Source organism: Pangasianodon hypophthalmus, chromosome 25 (assembly GCF_027358585.1).
Source record: "Pangasianodon hypophthalmus isolate fPanHyp1 chromosome 25, fPanHyp1.pri, whole genome shotgun sequence".
Classification (NCBI taxonomy): Eukaryota; Metazoa; Chordata; class Actinopteri; order Siluriformes; family Pangasiidae; genus Pangasianodon; species Pangasianodon hypophthalmus.
The window spans coordinates 582,525-603,298 of record NC_069734.1 but is presented as its reverse complement, the minus strand read 5'-3'; the positions used below and the strand labels follow the sequence as shown (position 1 = coordinate 603,298).

The following is a 20,774-nucleotide window of genomic DNA, read 5'->3' as shown; positions in this document are numbered from 1 at the left end:
TCGCGTGTCTGTAGCCGTCATTAAAGAAACGAATCAGTGTATACAGATAAATATGGTTTCTGTTGTTGTTGTTTTCTGTGTCGTATCTTTATTAAGAGTAGTGCAAAGATCTGTAAAGTTTTCTGTTTATTTATTTTTTGTGAAACAAAATCAGAATTAATCCTAAATATATATTCTTATTGAGGCTGCGTGAGAGTAATAATTTATATAACACCTCAATCAAACTCAGTCCAACAATTAACAATTAATAAATAACAAGTTAAATTTTATTATTATTGATTAATTATTTGTAAGAACAGTGAAATATTTTGTCTCTGACTTTAAAACCTGACACGCGTTTGCACTCTGATTGGCCGTTATTTTCTTTTTTCTAACTTTTACTGCCTGATAGTGGCGCTCTGTTTAAACCTACACATTAATCTGTAATTAATATAAGAATAACCAGATTAAATAACATTAATATTTTGTGTTAAATTTTATTTTCATTGTGTTTATGGCTGATTTTGTGATACTGTAGTTGCTATTCATAGAAATATGCCGCTTCAGGTTAGTGTTTGTGTTTATGGCGCCCTCTGGTGGCTGTGAGCGGTTTGTGCAGGCCATGGGACGTGAGTCACTACGTCATCAGTAATCCCGGAAGTAAATTCCCAATGGCGCGAACTAAGGGGTTTTGTGGATTATCAGCTATCTACAGTTTTGCTCAGATTCGCTGTCCGAGCTTCTGAACTAACCTAACTAACTCTCACACTCAACAAATATCCAAACTTTATAAATCCAAATATTTTAGCTTTGAGTCAGCGTTGTAGTCCATTCTGATGAACTACAAATCCCTCAGAGCAACGCGGTTTCGTCAGGACAAATCAGGCGCAGGCTTCTCATCCGGGTATTTTCGCTGTACACTCTGCAGGCAGCTCGCTAGCTCGGAATACTGACTTATTAGCTTTCTAATAAAAACAAACAAACTGATTTTATCTGTGTGATTATAAAGGGAAATTGTGGCTAGTTAGCGAATATTAGCTACATGCTAACGCTAGCAGAGAGCCGGTGCGTGACGTTTTACACAGTAGTTATAGCGTCAACAAAAAAATTCAAAATGGCACAAAAAAGGAAACAAAAATTTAAACGGATGCGAAAAATACATTCCTGTCCGGAAATACCTTCGAAGATGAGTAAATATTTGTTTAAATATATATTTAAAATGTCCGTAACCGAACCAAACGTGACGTCATGACGTCGGCGGAATGTTCAAGCCGGGGGATCGGTTAAACGTTTCCATGGTAACAGCAGCGACTTCTGATTGGTGGAGTTTCCTTTTGGAATTCTGGGTAATGTAGTGCTTTGTGAAGAATACGAAACTAAAACACGTCTTTTTTTAAAGAAATGAAGATGACATCACAGTGATTCATTGCCTCGTGTGGTGAATATGATCGTGTTTTAACGAAATAGTAAATAACAGAAAGTGTAGCTTGTATTAAAGCGAATAAAAATCTTTTATTTGTGGCGCTGAATGGAATGTGTAATGCTACTTCCGGAAACAGCTGTATTTGTCAGAGCAGACAGGAACTGTAGGGGATCTCTGCTGTGCGTGGAGTTGAGACTGAAGATGAAGGGTTTTAAGGTTGGACTAAGTGGAGAAACGTGTTAAATAGCGAGTTAATGAGAAGAAGAAGCTTATTTTTTATTAATATTATAATTGTTATGGTGATTTCCTGAGTGACTGATGGACACATGCAGGAGGAGGAAGTGCACTAACCCTCAGGAGTGATTATTATTATTATTATTACTGTTTCTGTTACTGGGTTTGGTTTTGGTGAGTATCCTCCTGTGTGTTTATATGTGCTTATATATGGATTGAGAAAAAAAATGTATGTCATCTTAAAAAAAAAAAAATCCCCTGCTCTCATCCTGTTCACTTTCACTTCCTGGTTTTCAGCAGCCTGCTGTCGCTTCACGCACATGAGAGGAAATCACACACCATGACCAACACTGCTGGAGGTGAGACGGCTAAAGCGGGACGTGAGGATGTCCTGGAGCGGTACGTGACCTTCTACAGCCGTGTGTGGAGCGACGGCGGCGTGAAGGTGTGTGAGGACACGCGGCTGATGGAGCAGGCCCGGCAGGCCGTGATAACCCAGAGTGAAGCGGCTCCCACGTTCACACTCCTGCCATTTTACCCCACTGTGATCGACGTCATCAGCTCCACCACCACCACCACCGGCTCCTCCACCGGCTCCTCCACCGGCTCCTCCACCAGCTCCACCAGCGTGCTCCAGCGCCTGAGTAAAGCCTTCGAGGTGCTCGAGCTCTTCTGCATCAACCTCTTCCTCTTTCCCTGGAAAAAAGAGATTAAAACACTGAAGGTGAGAGTAAAGTGTCACACACACACACACACACACACACTTCCTATTTTTGTCAGTCAGGGATCTTAAAATAAATATTATGGTTGAAACCCTCCACGTTACGCTGAATTCTCTTTACAGAAGTGAAAGTAAACATTAAGAAGTCTCTGAGCTTCTCCACGCTGCGTTTATCACAAAACACCGAAACGCAGAACAAGTAAAAACTCATCAGTTTTACACGAGGATCAAATATTTCACATTATTATTCTAAAAATAATTACGAAATTATTAATTCTGTTTTCAGACATTAGTATTCATTTATAATAAACATAAACTAATAATAAATAATAAAATATAATAAATTCAATTATTAATAATCTCATTACGGGAAATAGATCGAGTTTATAAAATTATCTGTAGATTTAGGAGTTTAGTGACATTATTTCTATCATTTTATTATTTAATTATTTATATCATTTAAAATTATAAATGTGGTTATGAAATATTATAATTTATATGAATTTATAATAAAATATTAAATATTATAATTTATAAATGTTATATTTCTTTCATGAAATAAATGCTTGAAATAAATACAATTTAAACCAGAAATTAGAACAAATAAATAAATAAATACTAGACTTTAATAGTTTTTAATAATTTTAAATATTTTTTTATAATTATTTACCAAGTTATTTTAAATTAACAAACTTACAGATATTTTTTTTAGTTAAGATATTTCAGAAAAGTATTTAAAGTGTCTGTTTTATAGCTTTTCAAAATTTCAAAACTTATTATTATTATTATTATTATTATTATAATTTTATTATATTGTGTTAAAATAATGAATATATTTGTAAATATATAATATATAAAGTGATACTGTGTGTAAAATGTAAATATCTGACAAGGAGCAAGGAAAAAAGTAATAATTAGTTTTTAATTAGACAAAAATAAACCTGTTAAACACCTCTAATGTGAAGCTCCGCCCCCGGATTTTAGGCCACGCCCCCCGGCTGAGTGTGGACTGTAAATGTTAAATGTTGGACGATGAGGCGTTTAATTTAACTGAACCTTCTTTTCTTTGCAGAAATTCACTGGTCACTTTGTTTACCACGTCAAAGCGGTTCTGCCGCCGCAGGCGACCCGGAGCGTTCTCCACCGCATCGGCTACGACTCCGAGACCGACACCGAGTATAAACTCTCCGAAAACGCCGACCCAAACCGGGCTAAAGAAATGGGCTTTGAGCTTTTTCTCGCCCGGATCGAATGCGAACATCTGATTCAGCTCACGAGCCAGACGTCTCACGCCGAGTGTCTGGAGATCATCCAGAGCCGAGGTTCTGCTGCGACTCTTCAGGAGGAACCGGAGCTCAGCAGCGCTCCCAACGGGGTTCTGGAGGAGGACGGAACACACAGAGACGACTTCCTGTTAAATCCAGAACCCAGTTTGAAACCTTTAGATCTGGAAATGAACGAGTGTCAGAACTCCGAGCGCGGATCGTTCCTGAGTGAAGATAAGTCCATCCTGGAGATGCAGAAGGATTACCCAGACCTCGCCTTCCGACAGAGGCCCATCTTCAAAAGCTCGCCTGCCAAGCTGAAGCGCTCCAGAGGAAGAGGCGCGAAGTCCGACCGTGAAGAGAGCGGCCCTCGCTCCACCACCTCACACACTGAAGCTCCAGAACCTGCTCTAGAACCTCGTTCCTCAGAAGAGCAGCAGCTGCGCGTTGGAGCCGCGTCACGCGCTCCGGGGTTAAGACACGTTGACGACGCCTCGGTGACGGACCTGGCCGAGATGATGATGGAGAAGCTGCAGGTGAAGGAGCTCCCCGGCGAGGAGCCTCTGAAGTGTCCGGTGGAGGAGACGGCGCAGTGCGAGAAGAACGAGACGATCCCGCCGATCCTCTGCAGCCCCTCGCACGAGTCCGTCTGCAGGATCGCCGGCTGCGGCAGCTGCCCCGCCTCCGACCGACTGCAACGCCACGGCATCACGGAGCCTCCGCACTCCTTCTACATCCCCAACCGCGTGAGCGCTTCTGCTCCGGCGCCCCCTGCAGAGCACGAGGAGAACATCCACCCGGGCAGCAGAGCAGGACCTGACCCCGTCCTCCACCACGCTCTGGAGATCTGAGGAACCTGTGTGTAGGTGACCATTAGCACAGATTAACTCACTTCCTTAAAACACACACACACACACACACACACACTTAATACACTGCGATGAAGTCACTCAGGTCAGAATTGTGTTTTTCTGTTTAAAACACTTTCTCTCAGTGTAAATATGATTTGGGGGCGGGGCTACATACGACCTCAGCTTGTGAAGTCACTAAATAAACTCAACAACTTTAGACCAATCACGTCTGATATGCAAATTAGCATACGATGGCATACTATGTTGATAAATAAATCTCGCCTGTTTACTCGCAGTTAACTAACCAGCTAGTTAAGTCAGCTGATGTTGTAATGTTAGGCTGTTGCATGGAGGGATGATATGTGGGCGTGTCTAATTTGCATATTCATGAATATTCTTGGCTCCTGGTATTTTTATGAGGGAAAATGTGTAGAAACGTTATTTTATGAAACAGTTTTATTCATTTCTTTAAGACGAATAAACATAAAATAATCGAGTTATTATTCTAAACAACACGTAAATCTAATATTCAGGTGAAAAACACAAATTTGTCCTGAATTTTGTCGTGAAGCGATCATAACGCAGTGTAGAGAGACACTGTGTGTGTTTCAGTACGTTAACTGCCTTAAAAATCTTAAACTAGTTGTTGAGTTGTTGAGTTATTGAGTTACCTCATTAACATCAGTGTGGGTTTGAATTAAATACACTCCTGTAAAAGTTTAAAAATGTGAAAAAAAACAACTTTTTATAGCAACTTTTATCATGTTGCTTTGGGAATTCTGCACTTATACGTTTAATGTTAAAAATGTTATACAGATTCAGCGAACTCTGAGGTGTAATTTTTGCAGATGTGGCGCTCTGGGTGTGTGAGCGAGCGATTAGTGATGTGTTCTGGGATAAATACTGATGCTGTACGATGTGTGAAGGTGTTTGTGTTTTGGGTTTTTTTTTGTTTTTAAAAAATTGTTCATCTCAGGTGAAGGACTAGCGAAGCTCTAACAGGCTTCAGATTCACATATTTCATTAACACCGATTTCCCATGATGCTGTGAGCTCAGATTTACATTCACATTTACGGTATTTGGCCGACGCCGTTATCCAGAGCGACTTACAAACGTGCTTTAAAGTCTATCAATAAATACGTCCAGATTCTGGCTCGCTAGGAGAGCTAGTTTTATTTGAGATTGGTGACCCGGTTGAGCTCAGTATTCCTCCGCACTTGTAGCTGATGATTCTAGCCGGTGAGGTCACGACTGGGAAAATCTGATCACACTTCATTTATTTTAGTTTTTGTTTATTTTTTGCACTTTGCCTTACTTTATCCTCTTTTTCTTTTCATCACAGCTATCGTCAGATTATAGTTTTTCCTTTCCTACCTGTATAGAAGTAAATTCTAGTTGTAAATTGTATTTTTAAGTCAGGGACAGTCGTGAAAAGCATTTCACTGCACGTCGTACTGTGTATGGTTGTGTATGTGACCAATAAAATTTGAATTTGATTTGAATTTGAACTCTAATGAACTCCTTTTCACAGTAAAATGAGGTAAGCGACTCTGTGACCTGTTACATCAGGGGTGTCAAACACACGACCCGCGGGCCAGGACCGGCCCGATAGTGATTCTTGATTCAAAATCATGTTGTGGACCGTAACTGAATCGAAAGCGCTGGTCTCTGTTATTCCACTAGGGGGCGAAATAAAGCGATAATCTCAGAGTGATAATCTCAGAGTGATAATCTCAGCTACTGATAAAATGATGTAATTCTTCATTAGCAAGCTAAACGTTTAGAGGTTTCACAGCGATGGGGGTGAATACTTATGCAATCAAACTTTTACATTTTTTATTTGTGAATAATTGTAACTGTTGAATTTACCCTCATTTCAATATTATGGAATAATTAGTGTAGATTAACAACATAAAATCCCACTTCAATTCAGTTTTATTTGTATAGCGCTTTTAACAGTGGACGTCGTCACAAAGCAGCTTTACAGAAATAAATACATTCAGGATATAAATTTTAAATTTATAAATTTATCCCTAATGAGAAGCCAGAGGTGACGGTGGTGAGGAAAAACTCCGTGAGATGACATGAGGAAGGAACCTTGAGAGGAACCAGACTCTCATCTCATCTCTAGAATCCATCTTAATTTTTTTGTTTTTATTTTGTTGTAATTTTTTTTATTTTCATGTGTGCCATTTTAAAAGATAAAAGTCCTACAACTGCAGGTGCTCAGTGTGAGGCTTGGTGGTGTTGTGGTAAAAGCCTTGCCGCTGAAGTCGAAGCTTGCTGGTTTGAGTCTGGTGATGTCTGTATGCTGAGAGGGAGGAGTCAGTGGAGTGGGTGGAGTTAGTAGGGAAGGGTGGTGCTGCTGAATTACAGGAAAAGTGAAGGTGATAGTTTTTACAGACTTCCCTAAATATGCAAAACTAAGTCCACACTCTCTCTTCAAGCTCCATAACCCCTTATTCCTCACACACTGACCCTGGGGGGGCAGCTGCCCGGTTTTTACCCCCCCAGTTCACACCCATCCGGCACCTTCCACTGATTCCTGAACTGTCTACGCTCACATCCTGGAGTCCTGGCTGGGTTTCGAACCAGCGACCTCTCAACCCAGAGGTGAAGCTCATCCACATGAGCCACAGGATCCCACACTTACATGCTCTTTTATAGAACTTTTCACTGTGGTGTGATTAACGCTGCCCTAAAGATAAATCACACACAGGGACTCAAACCAGAGACGTCACACGCCAGAGAGCACGACACTAACCACTACACCACTGCAAGACAGGAAGTGATGCTGCAGGACAGGAAGTGATGCTGCTTACTGGAGTTTTGTCTCGATAAATGGATCCAAGAGCAACAACTTTATAACGTTTAGTGGACGAGGATCAGTGTTCATCACTTCTCATCGCTTCCATGTAGATTCTCTCAGTAACAGGAGTGTCGCTATGAGCGCACCATGAACCAACACACACACACACACACACACACACACACGGAGCGGTTGGAGTGCTGTACCTGTGTGCTTTCTGTGTAAGATTGTTTCACACTTTCACACTTTCAGCTTGTCTCAGTTTTTCCAGGCACGAGGAGGTGCATATTTATAGATCTTTGTTAGTTAGCAGTAATAATTATTTCATGCGCAGTTCTCAGTTGGGCTTTGACCCAACAAACACGACTCTACCTGCAGGAGCTGCAAGTCTAATCACAGCACCACTGGAGGACGCAGGAGGAGGTTGTATAACACACATCTGACCTGATAAATGACTCAGAAGAAGAGTTTGTGGTGTATAAGTAGCTGATTTTATAGAGTTGCAGTAACTAAAACATCTTCAGTTCTCATCTTTCTCTCTTTATCTCCTCTCTGGTCGAATCCCAGACTCAGGCTTTTATTACACGTTTAGCAGAAGGGAACTGGGTTAGATGGCAGTGAGGTAAGAGAATCAACATGAGGGTAGATTCCAGGAGAAAAGCATTCTGGGTAAATGATGGAATTTTAAATCTATAAACACGAGGAGTCTTTATAAGTCAGAGCAATTATTAAGCCATGATAATAAACACAACACTTTACATTCATAACCTCCTAAACCTTCACATCAGCAGGCTGTGGGTCATTACCCAGAATCCCCCATTCCTGTATCCAACACATTGTGTGTTTCCACTCAGACCTTCAGCATGCATATCCTCACGTCCCAGCTGGAGTGTGAACCAGTGACCTCCTGCCTCAGAGGAGAAGCTCATCCCCTACTGCGCTGTTAGTCTCAGATTGTGAGACACAAGAGACGTGACTGTAAAGCGAAAATCTGGTGTGATGAAGAGCTTTAATCCAAATAACGCTCAAAGTTCAATTCAGTTTTATTCTTTTTTCATTTGTTACGCTAACTAATGTAGCTCACTAATGCACTTCATTTTAAACTCGACTCACAAATATTATAAAAAAAAAACAAGTCTAGTAGTCTTACTGCATGAACACACACACACACACACACACACACACGCTGCTGTTTAAACCAGGAAACAGAGATCAAGAGATAAAATCATGACGTCCCTGACTGATGAATAAAGAACACATGATCACTATTATACAGTGTCCTTTATATTTATAAATGAATGTGTTCATGTGGTTTGTAGGTGATATGTGTGTTTGTAGTGTGTTCATTGCGTTACCTGAAATGAGTTTGACACCCCTGTGTTTAAACGTGTGTACAGGACAGCTGTTGTGTGTGTGTGTGTGTGTGTGTGTGTTAATGTTTCTGTGCCTTACTGATGTTGAATCAATGCGTAATTTGCACTTGTGTCTTGTTTAATGGGAGATTTAATGTAAAATGTTTTCCTGTAAATGTGTTTATCATGTACCAATAATCAGTTACAGAATGTAATAAATGTAATAATATTGTGATAAAATATCCGGTACTGGTTGCAGTCTGAGTATCAGCACATGGCTGGTTGCTTAGGTTAGTAATGATATTAGTATATTAGTCTCTAAAGAGTTTTGTTTGTTTTTACAAAGTGTATAATCAGGTAAACAAAGCATCAGCTGTTCATCTGTTTCTCACTGGTTTATTAAAATTACAGTGTAAACAATACGACAGTAAAAAGTACAGAGAGTCTCCGTTGGTCCTCCAATCACACGTGCCACTTCCTTAATGAGAATTTCAGGGTTTTGTACGCTTCAAACAAATAAAAATAAACTTTACAAAAACTGGTCTTGTGTTCGGTGTTTTAACTTTACGAAACAGGATGAAGGTCTGATCTGTGGAATGTGATTTAAACAGCAAGATAAATATGAATGATATACCAATTAATATGCAAATGAGGAAAATAAATAATAATAATATATAAGAAATAACAAATAAACTTCATTAGAAAGTGGTCCTCTACACACACCTGAGCCTGAGATTACACTGTGTGTGTGTGTGTGTGTGTGTGTGTGTGTGTGTGTGTGCGTTACAGACTAGCAGCTGGGAAAAATATAAATCAATAAAAAATGACTCACTGAATCGACTCACTGAATCAAATCATCTTAACTTACAAAAATTGATTTTGAATCATGAATCAAATTGATTCACTGTCAGTTCAAAGATTCATAATTATCCCTAATTACTATCACTGATATTTATTTATTTTTTACATTATTATTTAACCCTTATGAAGTATTGTTTAACACTTACCCCAATACACACACACACACACACACTTAATGAAGTTAAAACAGGGCAGGAAACACACTCGGCTGGATTGAACACTGCCTCTGGAACAAAACGTTTCTCTTTATGAAGCTCGAGGCACGGTGAAGATCTTCTCTCTGTTCTCCTCGTACTGATGGAGCATCTTCTGAAGATCATGATCAGCTGGGATCACCTACACACACACACACACACACACACACACACACGGTCTCCATCACACAAGTCTGGTTCTATAATAGTGTCTTTCTTTCTTTCTTTCTTTCTTTCTTTCTGTTAAATCTCTGTGAGAGTTTAAAGATATTTTTTCAATGCAAATTTTATTTAAATTTGAAGGTGAGACATTCCAGGATAAAATCTCAACTTTTAATTGACCTGAATTCATGAAATTTGACAGTTTAGAAGAATATTGCAGAGGAATTTCTCAAAATGGTAAGAAGTATTGGATTTATGTCAGAGTCTGTAATAAAAAATTAAAAATAATTCTAATATTTCCTGAATTAAATATGCTATATGCTAAATATGCACATTTATTTAGATTTTTGCGAAAGCAAAAAAATACAAAAAAAAAATACTTGTCAAGGTTTTGACAAACATTAACTTTAATATCTGATTTTTTTTTTTTTTTTGTTATTAATGATGTAATAAATCTAAAGAAGTGTATTTACCAGAACAGGAGCAGGAACTTTAAATGAGGTGTGATTTATCAGCCAGTCTTCATACAGATGATGAAGAGCTTGCAGGTACTCCTGAACACACACACACACACACACACACACACACACACACACACACACACACACACACACACAGATGATTAAATATCAGCATCACACTGCAGATGTGATGAACTTCACACACACTTTACAGGTAAATAAAATCAACAATAAAGTCAGATTAACAAATAATAAACATTCAGAGGGGAATAACGCGTTTTTCAGTCGTACCAGTGGAATGACTTTTTCTTCTTCTCTGCATCTCTGCTTCAGACGATCAAAACACTTCTGAGGCGACGTCTGCAGGTAAACTGGAGCACACAGAACATGGAGAACATGGAGAACAAACAGAACACGGAGAACACACAGAACACACAGAACACGGAGAACATGGAGAACAAACAGAACACGGAGAACATGGAGAACATGGAGAACAAACAGAACACGGAGAACATGGAGAACACACAGAACACACAGAACACGGAGAACACGGAGAACATGGAGAACACACAGAACACGGAGAACATGGAGAACATGGAGAACATGGAGAACACAGAACACAGTGAGTCAGTCTGAAAGACAGTTTCATTAACAAAAGTGTAAATGTAAATTTCTGACTGGCTCAGAAGTAACTATTTTTCTTTCTTTCTTTCAATAAAACAGCACAAACTCTTCAGATGGCCGGCTTTTACATAACCAAAACAGTAGCTCCATTTTAATCACTTATTGTCTCTTTGGATGAATCACATTCACAGAAATGTATGTAATGCTAACTCCTGTGCCGCTAACGATGCTGATTAGCAAACACCGGTAGTGAGAGTCATCTGAAAAACTCATGAGAGTTCATTAAAAGAAGAGCAGGCCAGTGAAGGTACTGTGAATCGTTCTCACACGGAGAATTACACGCGTTTATGGAGTTATAACTCAGCTATCAAGCAGCTCCATGACCTCATGGCCAAAACGCTAACACCATCACCAGCTAATGGACCCCCGCTAGCCACCGCAGATTCCGGGGGCGTGGCTTTGCGTGCTCGAGCGGGAATGAGAATTAATACAGTGTTGTTGTACTTCATCTACTTCACCACTGGAGGTCTGGTCCTGACTACTGCACCTTTAAGCATTAACTCACCAATCAGATCTACAGGAATGGAGATGTTACTGATGATCCACTCGAACCACTCGCTCAGGACGGCGTAATCCACCTCGGGCATCTTCCCACTGTTCATATAACAAACACACACACACACACACATTTGTGCACACTATCCCAAAACTATCCACTAACACACACCAGTATAATCAGTGTAAGTGACTCAATATCAGCTACAGTGATTCATTCTGATTATTATGTTTAATATTAATATTAATTCATTAATTCAGATCATTTAGGAACCAAATAAATTTATTTTCTTTCACATATTCATTCAAATATATAAAACTGTAAAATAAAACATGGCTGTTTACTCTCATTAAATCAACGTTAATCTTTTAAATGATAAATACAAATATACATAACTGTACAATAAATAACTAATTAAATAAACAGACACAGAGAAATACATGCATGCAATAAACAGATATATAAATAAAATAAAGAAAAAGAAATATAAAGACAGAAGGAAAGATTGTTTTTATTGATTATATTCCGTATGCTGTATATATATATGTATATGTTATATTCCTGTAGCTTTGGTTCTGATGTACAGCACTTTGGCCAAAAGCGAGTTGTTTGAAATGTGCTTCTTACTTATTCACCTTTTATACAGATTTTCCACAAATATGTACTTTGCGCTGTATATCGATCTCTCCATCATCCTGACCGGCGCTGCCTGTGCAGAAAAAATATAAATATTAATAAATATTAATAAATATTATCAGCACAGTTATAACAGCATCAGCTAGACACAGTCACACACTGTACTGAGGGAATAAACGGATATTTCAGTGCATTAAAGATGATAACAGGGATGAAGCGTACGATTTGGGACAGGTGATGGTCGAGGACAGTGAGCTGAACGTAGGTCTGCAGTGTGAGACCCCACCTCGCCGGGTCTTCGTACATCAGCGCCTGCAGGAGACCAGACACATCATCATCATCATCATCATCATCACTATCATCATCATCATCATCAATATCATCATCACTATCATCATCATCACTATCATCATCATCATCATCAATATCATCATCATCACCATCAATATCATCATCATCATCACCATCAATATCATCATCACTATCATCATCATCATCATCAATATCATCATCATCACCATCAATATCATCATCATCATCACCATCAATATCATCATCATCATCATCACTATCATCATCATCAACATCATCATCATCACCATCATCATTATCATCAATATCATCATCATCACTATCATCAATATCATCACCATCATTACCATCAATGTCATCATCATCATCATCATCATCAACATCATCAACATCATCAACATCATCAACATCACCTGTCTGGATGTTCCAGTAGGAGCATAAACAAGCTCCAGTTGTCCAGAATGCAGCAGTAAGAATCGTTACTAGAATCAGAAGATCACATCACCCCTATCTTATCCACACTGCATTGGCTCCCAATCAAATTTCGTATTGATTATAAAATACTACTATTGACCTATAAAGCACTAAATGGTCTAAAAGGTGCAGGCTACTTGTTGGTACCTCGAATAATGCGGGCTACAGCTGGGGTAGAGCTTTCTCTTATAAAGCCCCACAGTTATGGAACAGCCTTCCACTTAGTGTTCGGGGCTCAGACACAGTCTCAGTGTTTAAGTCTCGGCTGAAAACATATTTGTTTAGTCAAGCCTTTAGTGAATAGTTTTCTTAGGTACAGGGGCAGGTCTGGAGGGTTTCACAGGCATAGAGTGTTGTGGTGAACTGGGATGTTTGGATGCTGTCGCCCCCCCACTCTCACACGTTCACTCAGGTGTGTTGATGGTGGAGAGGCTGGAGCTTTATATCCCAGGACTCCCTCATGTCTGTGTTAGCTTCTGGCTCTCCCTTTTAGTTATGCTGTCATAGCTAGTCTTGCCGGAGTCCCTGCTTGCTCTCTGCATGCAAAGTACATTGTCCTTAACAAAAGCCAGTGATCCTGACCCCTTCTGCTCTCTGGACCTGCCTGATCCATCCTGATGCCCTACTTCTGGTTGGAGTTCTCATCGGTTGAGTTCGCTCGCTGCTGCCGGGGCCCCATATGGACGGCCTAAAGATCAGTGGGATTGCTGGGGATGGTGCCGCTTGGGAGCCGTGAAGATGGCTTGGGAATCTCATATGGACAGTTGTACTGAGGTGGCTTTGGGGCTGCAGTTGCCGAGAGCAGTTTTGCACTCAGGGCTCCATCAGTGAACAGTGGATAGGTTCAACAAACCGGGTTTCATGTAAAACTGTGATGAATTTCCTGGTTACACAACTGCACTATTTGTCCATGTAGCACACAGTTACAGAAGGGAATGATTTATAATCGCACTATCGGGTGTCACCCAGATGAGGATGGGTCCCTTTTAAGTCTGGTTCCTCTCAAGGTTTCTTCCTCATATCATCTCAGGGAGTTTTTCCTCACCACCGTCACCTCTGACTTCTCATTAGGGATAAACTGAATTGAATTGATTCATCATTATCACCATCATCATCATCATCATCATCATGAATATCATCATCATCACCATCATCACCATCATCACACACTTTACTCATTTAATTTACTCTAAATCTGAAATAAATTCGGCTCCTAACACACAGGAACAGCGCTGGCTGGAGAGTCATTCTAACTATAATCTAACAACTAGCACAGGATAACTAGCTGCTATTATTAATAATTACATAAAAATTAGATTTATTTTTCAGCATTTACTCTAACATTTACCCTGCTCTGGGAGATTTAGAGTTAAAACACTGTAAGCCATGCAGAATGTCCACAACATCAGATACGAATAAAAATACAAATACTTCCTGAAACTGACAAATTGAGAAGCTCTATATATTTGAACGCTGCAGCGGTAAGAAATATCTCCAACTGAACATCGGTAAGTTCCTCATATTCACACAATCTAACAGAGAGACAAAAAGTTCTCGACGTCATGCGGCGCTTTTCTGAAATATGCCAGATGTAAGATTAAAACGCTTCATCAATATGCTTCAGGACTGAGCAGCTGCGTAACTGAGCTACTGTTCTACATTAATATTATAATCATAACGCCGTGTTTTCCATCTTTACTCCTGAGAAACTCTCACACTTCTACATTTCACCTGCAGACTCCTCCATTACACAGCCTGCGTGATCACTACTGTTCCGCTTCCCCAGTCATCATCCATTATATTTCATACACCAAACAGAATCATTAATCATTCATTTTTAATTATTAATTATTACTGGTTAATTATTCATATCTCACCAGGGGATTGTGTCCTCGAACGTTTCTCCATTTGGAAACCGGCTCCGTCAGAACCTGGGAGAGTTTATCAGAGAGATTTACACATTTCACATTTACACCAAACACACAAACTACCCCAACACCTCTCTCACCCCCGACCCCTCCCCTCTCTCACCCCCGACCCCTCCCCTCTCTCTCACCCCCGACCCCTCCCCTCTCTCACCCCCGACCCCTCCCCTCTCTCACCCCCGACCCCTCCCCTCTCTCTCACCCTCGACCCCTCCCCTCTCACCCCCGACCCCTCCCCTCTCTCACCCCCGACCCCTCCCCTCTCTCACCCTCGACCCCTCCCCTCTCTCACCCCCGACCCCTCCCCTCTCTCACCCCCGACCCCTCCCCTCTCTCTCACCCCGACCCCTCCCCTCTCTCACCCCCGACCACTCCCCTCTCTCTCACCCCGACCCCTCCCCTCTCTCACCCCCCGACCACTCCCCTCTCTCTCACCCCGACCCCTCCCCTCTCTCTCACCCTCGACCCCTCCCCTCTCTCACCCCCGACCACTCCCCTCTCTCTCACCCTCGACCACTCCCCTCTCTCACCCCTGACCCCTCCCCTCTCTCACCCCCGACCCCTCCCCTCTCTCTCACCCTCGACCCCTCCCCTCTCTCACCCCCGACCACTCCCCTCTCTCTCACCCTCGACCACTCCCCTCTCTCACCCCTGACCCCTCCCCTCTCTCACCCCCGACCCCTCCCCTCTCTCACCCCCGACCCCTCCCCTCTCTCACCCCCCGACCCCTCCCCTCTCTCACCCCCGACCCCTCCTCTCTCTCACCCTCGACCCCTCCCCTCTCTCACCCCCCGACCCCTCCCCTCTCTCACCTCCAACCCCTCCCCTCTCTCACCCCCGACCCCTCCCCTCTCTCACCCTCGACCCCTCCCCTCTCTCACCCCCGACCCCTCCCCTCTCTCTCACCCTCGACCCCTCCCCTCTCTCACCCCCCGACCCCTCCCCTCTCTCACCTCCAACCCCTCCCCTCTCTCACATCCTTGACCCCTCCCCTCTCTCACCCCTGACCCCTCCCCTCTCTCACTCTCGACCCCTCCCCTCTCTCACACCCTCGACCCCTCCCCTCTCTCACCCCTGACCCCTCCCCTCTCTCACTCTCGACCCCTCCCCTCTCTCTCACCCCCTGACCCCTCCCCTCTCTCTCACCCTCGACCCCTCCCCTCTCTCTCACCCCCCCCGAACCCCATATCCATAAACTAGAAACACATCAACAAGGTGACATTTCGAACATGGGTTTAAGTTCACTGTTAAAATCTGACTTTGGCTCAAATAACACAGAGGCGTGAAGGCGTTTCACACTGGAGGTGCTGGACTTTAATTTATACAGACGTACATATTCAGCACCAGCAGCTCATGAGTTCTGGTCTGAACTGGTGGAACCTGAATCCCTGCATGTCTTCAGTACTTTCATTTCTCGTTTGTGGTTTTATGGTTGTGATTTGCGTAGTCATGACCTGATACTGTACCTAGCTGACTTTAACTTTGTGTGACTGAACATCAGCTACAAACACCGACGTCATGTGACAGGTTAACATCGATTTAAAAATATATAAATAACACATAAAATATACTATAAAATACTGACACACAAACTCAGAACTACTCAAAATACTCCACTCTGTTTATTACTTAATGTTTTTATTTATATATTGTTATTATTAATATTATTATTTCAGCAGCTGCACCGCTGCTTCCCACGTCAGTGCAGGAATCTGATATTGTCTAATAAGGTCTTAGCAGCATGATGGCTGGCAGCTGACCTGCTGAAAACACGGCGCTGTGACACTGTTACTGTTTCAGCCACTCAGGAGGTGTGTGAGAACTTCACATCTTTCTACTTAGGAGAGCAACCTTTCCAACCTGCCACGCCCACATCACCTGAAGTGCCTTTCTGACACTCCGAACAAGTCAGAAGCCTGTTTTCACACCCGATTTATTGTTTTTGCTTTTCCTCATACTGCATCTCTCCTGTCTGCACTCTCACTTTCACTGCTGTTCTCCTGCACCTTCTTCTTGACCTCAGACAGCAGCACACACCCAGGTAAGGTGTGGCAGGAGAAGTAAAGTGAAACAGGTGAGGTAAGGTGAGACAGGTGAGGTAAGGTGATGCAGGTGAGGTAAAGTGAGACAGGTGAAGGTGATGCAGGTGAGGTAAAGTGAGACAGGTGAGGTAAAGTGAGACAGGTGAGGTAAAGTGAGACAGGTGAAGGTGGTACAGGTGAGGTAAAGTGAGACAGGTGAGGTAAAGTGAGACAGGTGAGGTAAAGTGAGACAGGTGAGGTAAGGTGGTACAGGTGAGGTAAAGTGAGACAGGTGAGGTAGGTTGAGTTATTTCTACACGACTTCTTCACCTGCTCTGAGAGTCAGTTCAGTGTTTCTTACCTCGATGTTGCTGGTTTTGCTGAAATACTCCAGACACGTCGTCTTTCCACTCGCGATGTTTCCCTCGATGCAAATCTGAAAAAACAAAATAAAATAATCAGCTTTCTCTCCCTTCAGGAACAGATTGAATCACCGTGCAGCAGAAACATGAATCCAGTTTCAGGCTGCTGAGAGTGAACGGAGACTGCGTTATGTCTAACGTCACCAGCAGGTCGTATTTAAGCTTATAAAAGCTCACAGTGAGGACGTTTTCACGCTGAATTACTCGAGTCTGCATGAAGGACCGACTCTGAGTCAGTCTGTGAGTTACATCGTTAACGTAGGAGAGTTTCTTCAGACTAGACGGGGGTGAGTTCATAACATTATCATTACGGTGTTATTAACTGTGTATTAATACATTAGTGGATGAAGGGATTCATACAGCAGTGAACCTGCAGGACTGAGCTCGCTAATTAAATAATAATACTGCAGTTATTTTGCCTGTTTCTGGGTTTAACGATAATCTGCTACATCTGAGGATGAAAATGTGAAATAAATCTTTACTTTCGCCTCAGAGTTCTTCATCCTGCTGAATTCACACATTTACACCTGCTGTGCTGTGACTATAAGGAGACTATTACAGATTTTTCTCATTTGAATGATGATGATGATGATTATGTGATGATGATGTGATGATAATGATGATGATGATGATGTGATGATAATGTAATGATGATGATGATGATGATGATGATGTGATGATGATGATGATAATGATGTGATGATGTGATGATGATGATGATGATGATAGTAATGATGATTATGTGATGATGATGATGTGATGATGACGATGATGATGTGATGATGATGATGATAATGTGATGATAATGTAATGATGATGATGATGATGATGATAATGATGTGATGATGATTATGTGATGATGATGTGATGATGATCATGATGATAATGTGATGATAATGTAATGATGATGATGATGATGATGATGATGAGATGATGATGATGATAGTGATGATAGTGATGATGATGATAATGTGATGATAATGTAATGATGATGATGATGATGATGATGAGATGATGATGATGATAGTGATGATGATTATGTGATGATGATTATGTGATGATGATGATGTGATGATGATGATGATGATGGTGATGATGATGATGATGATGATGATGATGATGATGTGATGATAATGTAATGATGATGATGATGATGATGAGATGATGATGATGATAGTGATGATAGTGATGATGATGATAATGTGATGATAATGTAATGATGATGATGATGATGATGATGATAGTGATGATGATTATGTGATGATGATTATGTGATGATGATGATGTGATGATGATGATGATGATGTGATGATGATGATGATGATGATGGTGATGATGATGATGATGATGATGATGATGATGATGATGATAATGTGATGATAATGTAATGATGATGATGATGATGATGATGATGATGATAATGATGTGATGATGATTATGTGATGATGATGTGATGATGATCATGATGATAATGTGATGATAATGTAATGATGATGATGATGATAGTGATGATGATAGTGATGATGATGATAATGTGATGATGATGATAATGTGATGATAATGTAATGATGATGATGATGATGATGATGATGAGATGATGATGATGATAGTGATGATGATTATGTGATGATGATTATGTGATGATGATGATGTGATGATGATGATGATGATGGTGATGATGATGATGATGATGATGAGATGATGATGATGATAGTGATGATGATGATAGTGATGATGATGCCTGAACATGTCTGTCAGGATTTTGTGAAAAAGGAAGACATCTGGTGCAGAAACTCTCCACTTCCTGTAATCTGATATTGTATGCAAATATTTGCAAATGAGATGCCTGTGAATATACAAGAAGGAAGTCACATGACCAGCAGAGCCGCTGATGCATTCACCTGAGAGGTGAGCTGTAAAACTGCCTCAGGTTCAGGACAGCACCCTGAATTACTCTAAATGAAGTTAATGAGTTAAAATGTGTGAGCAGTCAGGTTTGTAAGATGAACTCACCACTGGTTTCCTGTCCTCACCATTACGGACCAGTTTTCCTTGAGAAGAAGACAACATAATGAAACAAGCTGAACTCAGATCAGCTGCAGATCTACGGCAGAAGTGAGAGGATTCGAGAAGAAAACAAGCGTAAAGCACAAACACCACACCTCAGACCAGGCAGGAGAGAAACCAGGTGAATAAAACAGCAGAAGAACCCTAACCCTAGGGGTTATACAGCGCAGAGAGAACGAAGGACGTGTGTCCATAACAGCAACACAAAGACAACAAAGACTTCATTTAAAACACACGCACACACACGCGCACACACACACACACACACACACACACAGGACACCTCAGTAAACACACACACTTACAGTAACACACTGATGTGTGAAGCTTCTAATACAGCAATATTTACTGCATTCTGTTAGAATGTTTTTCACATATTAATGGAAATGACACAGTTTTAAATGTAAATATGAAATTTCTTTTGATTTATTTTTAATCAATGAGACTGAATTTAAGATTCAAAAGTGCTTTATTTAATCACTAAAATATTTTAGGACACAAAAAAACAATGAGTAATCAAATCAATAATCCCAAAAACCATCAAATAAAATAATTACAATATCAGTATATGTTAATATTTAATCTATTCATATTAATACACATTAATACACACACATATACACACAGGACGTTAAACAATATTAGTACAAGAATTGTATAAATAAACAATTAAAATAATAATAACTGCACAGTTAATGCAGAAGAACAGAAGAGAGGAAAATGAGGGTTAAAGCTGTAAAGCTGAATATGAGCTCATAATAATAATAATAATAATAATAATAATAATAATAATAATAATAACAGAGCTGTAATTAACAGATTTATTAAACAACCCTTCACATGACAGCCAGTCTTAACAAAGTGCATTAGTTTTAATAAATTTCTATAATTTTATTTTAATAATAATAATAATAATAATAATAATAATCCTCACCTGTCCTGAGCTGGCTGTTGATGTGAAACCCGCGGCTCAGACTCTGATTTCTCGCAGCAGGATTTCGGAATAAAGTTTTAAACACATTCACGGATGTAGATTTGAACCAAAAAGGACAAAAAGTGGCACCGAACCTGTTCATCATCTCTCTGCGTTACAGCACACACACACTGCATGGCAGCGGTTAAAGGGAATTCACGTAACCCGACACTTCCGGGTTGTGCGACGCGTAACATATGGCGTAACAACGTCGCACGTATAAACGTCATACGTACGCGACAACAAGTAAAATGTCCGGAATATCTCAGAGACATACAGAGTTTTACCTCAATATGTTATAAACTTTTAAACAAATGAAAAGTTTAAAATTATGCACATTAAATAATATTATTTAATTATTTAATATTTCACGTCCTTTATAAGCCTTTTTTTTGTATGATATTTTCTGAAATAAAATTAAAACCTAATTTGGGTTTTGAGGTTTAAAATG

General features: G+C 40.7%; 2 protein-coding genes across 4 annotated transcripts; one reads left to right on the top strand and one right to left on the bottom strand.

The window, feature by feature from the left end:
• Positions 1-857: 857 nt before the first annotated feature.
• On the top strand, positions 858-8,468 carry si:ch211-189a15.5 (spermatogenesis-associated protein 2). 2 transcript variants are annotated; one of them, XM_026937784.3, is made up of 3 exons: positions 858-1,810; positions 1,937-2,360; positions 3,430-8,468. In XM_026937784.3, the coding sequence occupies exons 2-3, from the start codon at positions 1,977-1,979 to the stop codon at positions 4,471-4,473; spliced, it is 1,428 nt and encodes a 475-aa protein (XP_026793585.3). In that variant the 5' UTR covers positions 858-1,810; positions 1,937-1,976; the 3' UTR covers positions 4,474-8,468. The 2 variants fall into 2 exon arrangements, with proteins under 2 accessions (XP_026793585.3, XP_026793583.3); XM_026937782.3 differs by having other exon boundaries at positions 1,934-2,360.
• A 547-nt stretch (positions 8,469-9,015) lies between these two features.
• Positions 9,016-20,515, bottom strand: tk2 (thymidine kinase 2). 2 transcript variants are annotated; one of them, XM_026937706.3, is made up of 10 exons: positions 20,285-20,515; positions 19,297-19,334; positions 17,223-17,297; positions 14,793-14,846; positions 12,352-12,441; positions 12,129-12,202; positions 11,503-11,591; positions 10,605-10,684; positions 10,326-10,406; positions 9,016-9,832 (listed from the first exon to the last, which is right to left on the bottom strand). In XM_026937706.3, exons 1-10 carry the CDS (start codon positions 20,427-20,429, stop codon positions 9,743-9,745), a joined length of 816 nt encoding a protein of 271 aa, XP_026793507.1. In that variant the 5' UTR covers positions 20,430-20,515; the 3' UTR covers positions 9,016-9,742. The 2 variants fall into 2 exon arrangements, with proteins under 2 accessions (XP_026793507.1, XP_026793508.1); XM_026937707.3 differs by having other exon boundaries at positions 19,297-19,387; positions 20,285-20,424.
• Between the last annotated feature and the right edge of the window lie 259 nt (positions 20,516-20,774).

Coding starts and splice junctions, on each gene's coding strand:
- si:ch211-189a15.5 (XM_026937784.3), top strand. CDS start 1,977: ATGACCAACACTGCTGGAGGTGAGACGGCTAAAGCGGGACGTGAGGAT. Junction 2,361..3,429: donor AAGAGATTAAAACACTGAAG/GTGAGAGTAAAG, acceptor TTTTCTTTGCAG/AAATTCACTGGTCACTTTGT.
- tk2 (XM_026937706.3), bottom strand. CDS start 20,429: ATGATGAACAGGTTCGGTGCCACTTTTTGTCCTTTTTGGTTCAAATCT. Junction 10,685..11,502: donor CATTCCTGTAGATCTGATTG/GTGAGTTAATGC, acceptor TGTGTGCTCCAG/TTTACCTGCAGACGTCGCCT. Junction 9,833..10,325: donor AAGTTCCTGCTCCTGTTCTG/GTAAATACACTT, acceptor GTGTGTGTGTAG/GTGATCCCAGCTGATCATGA.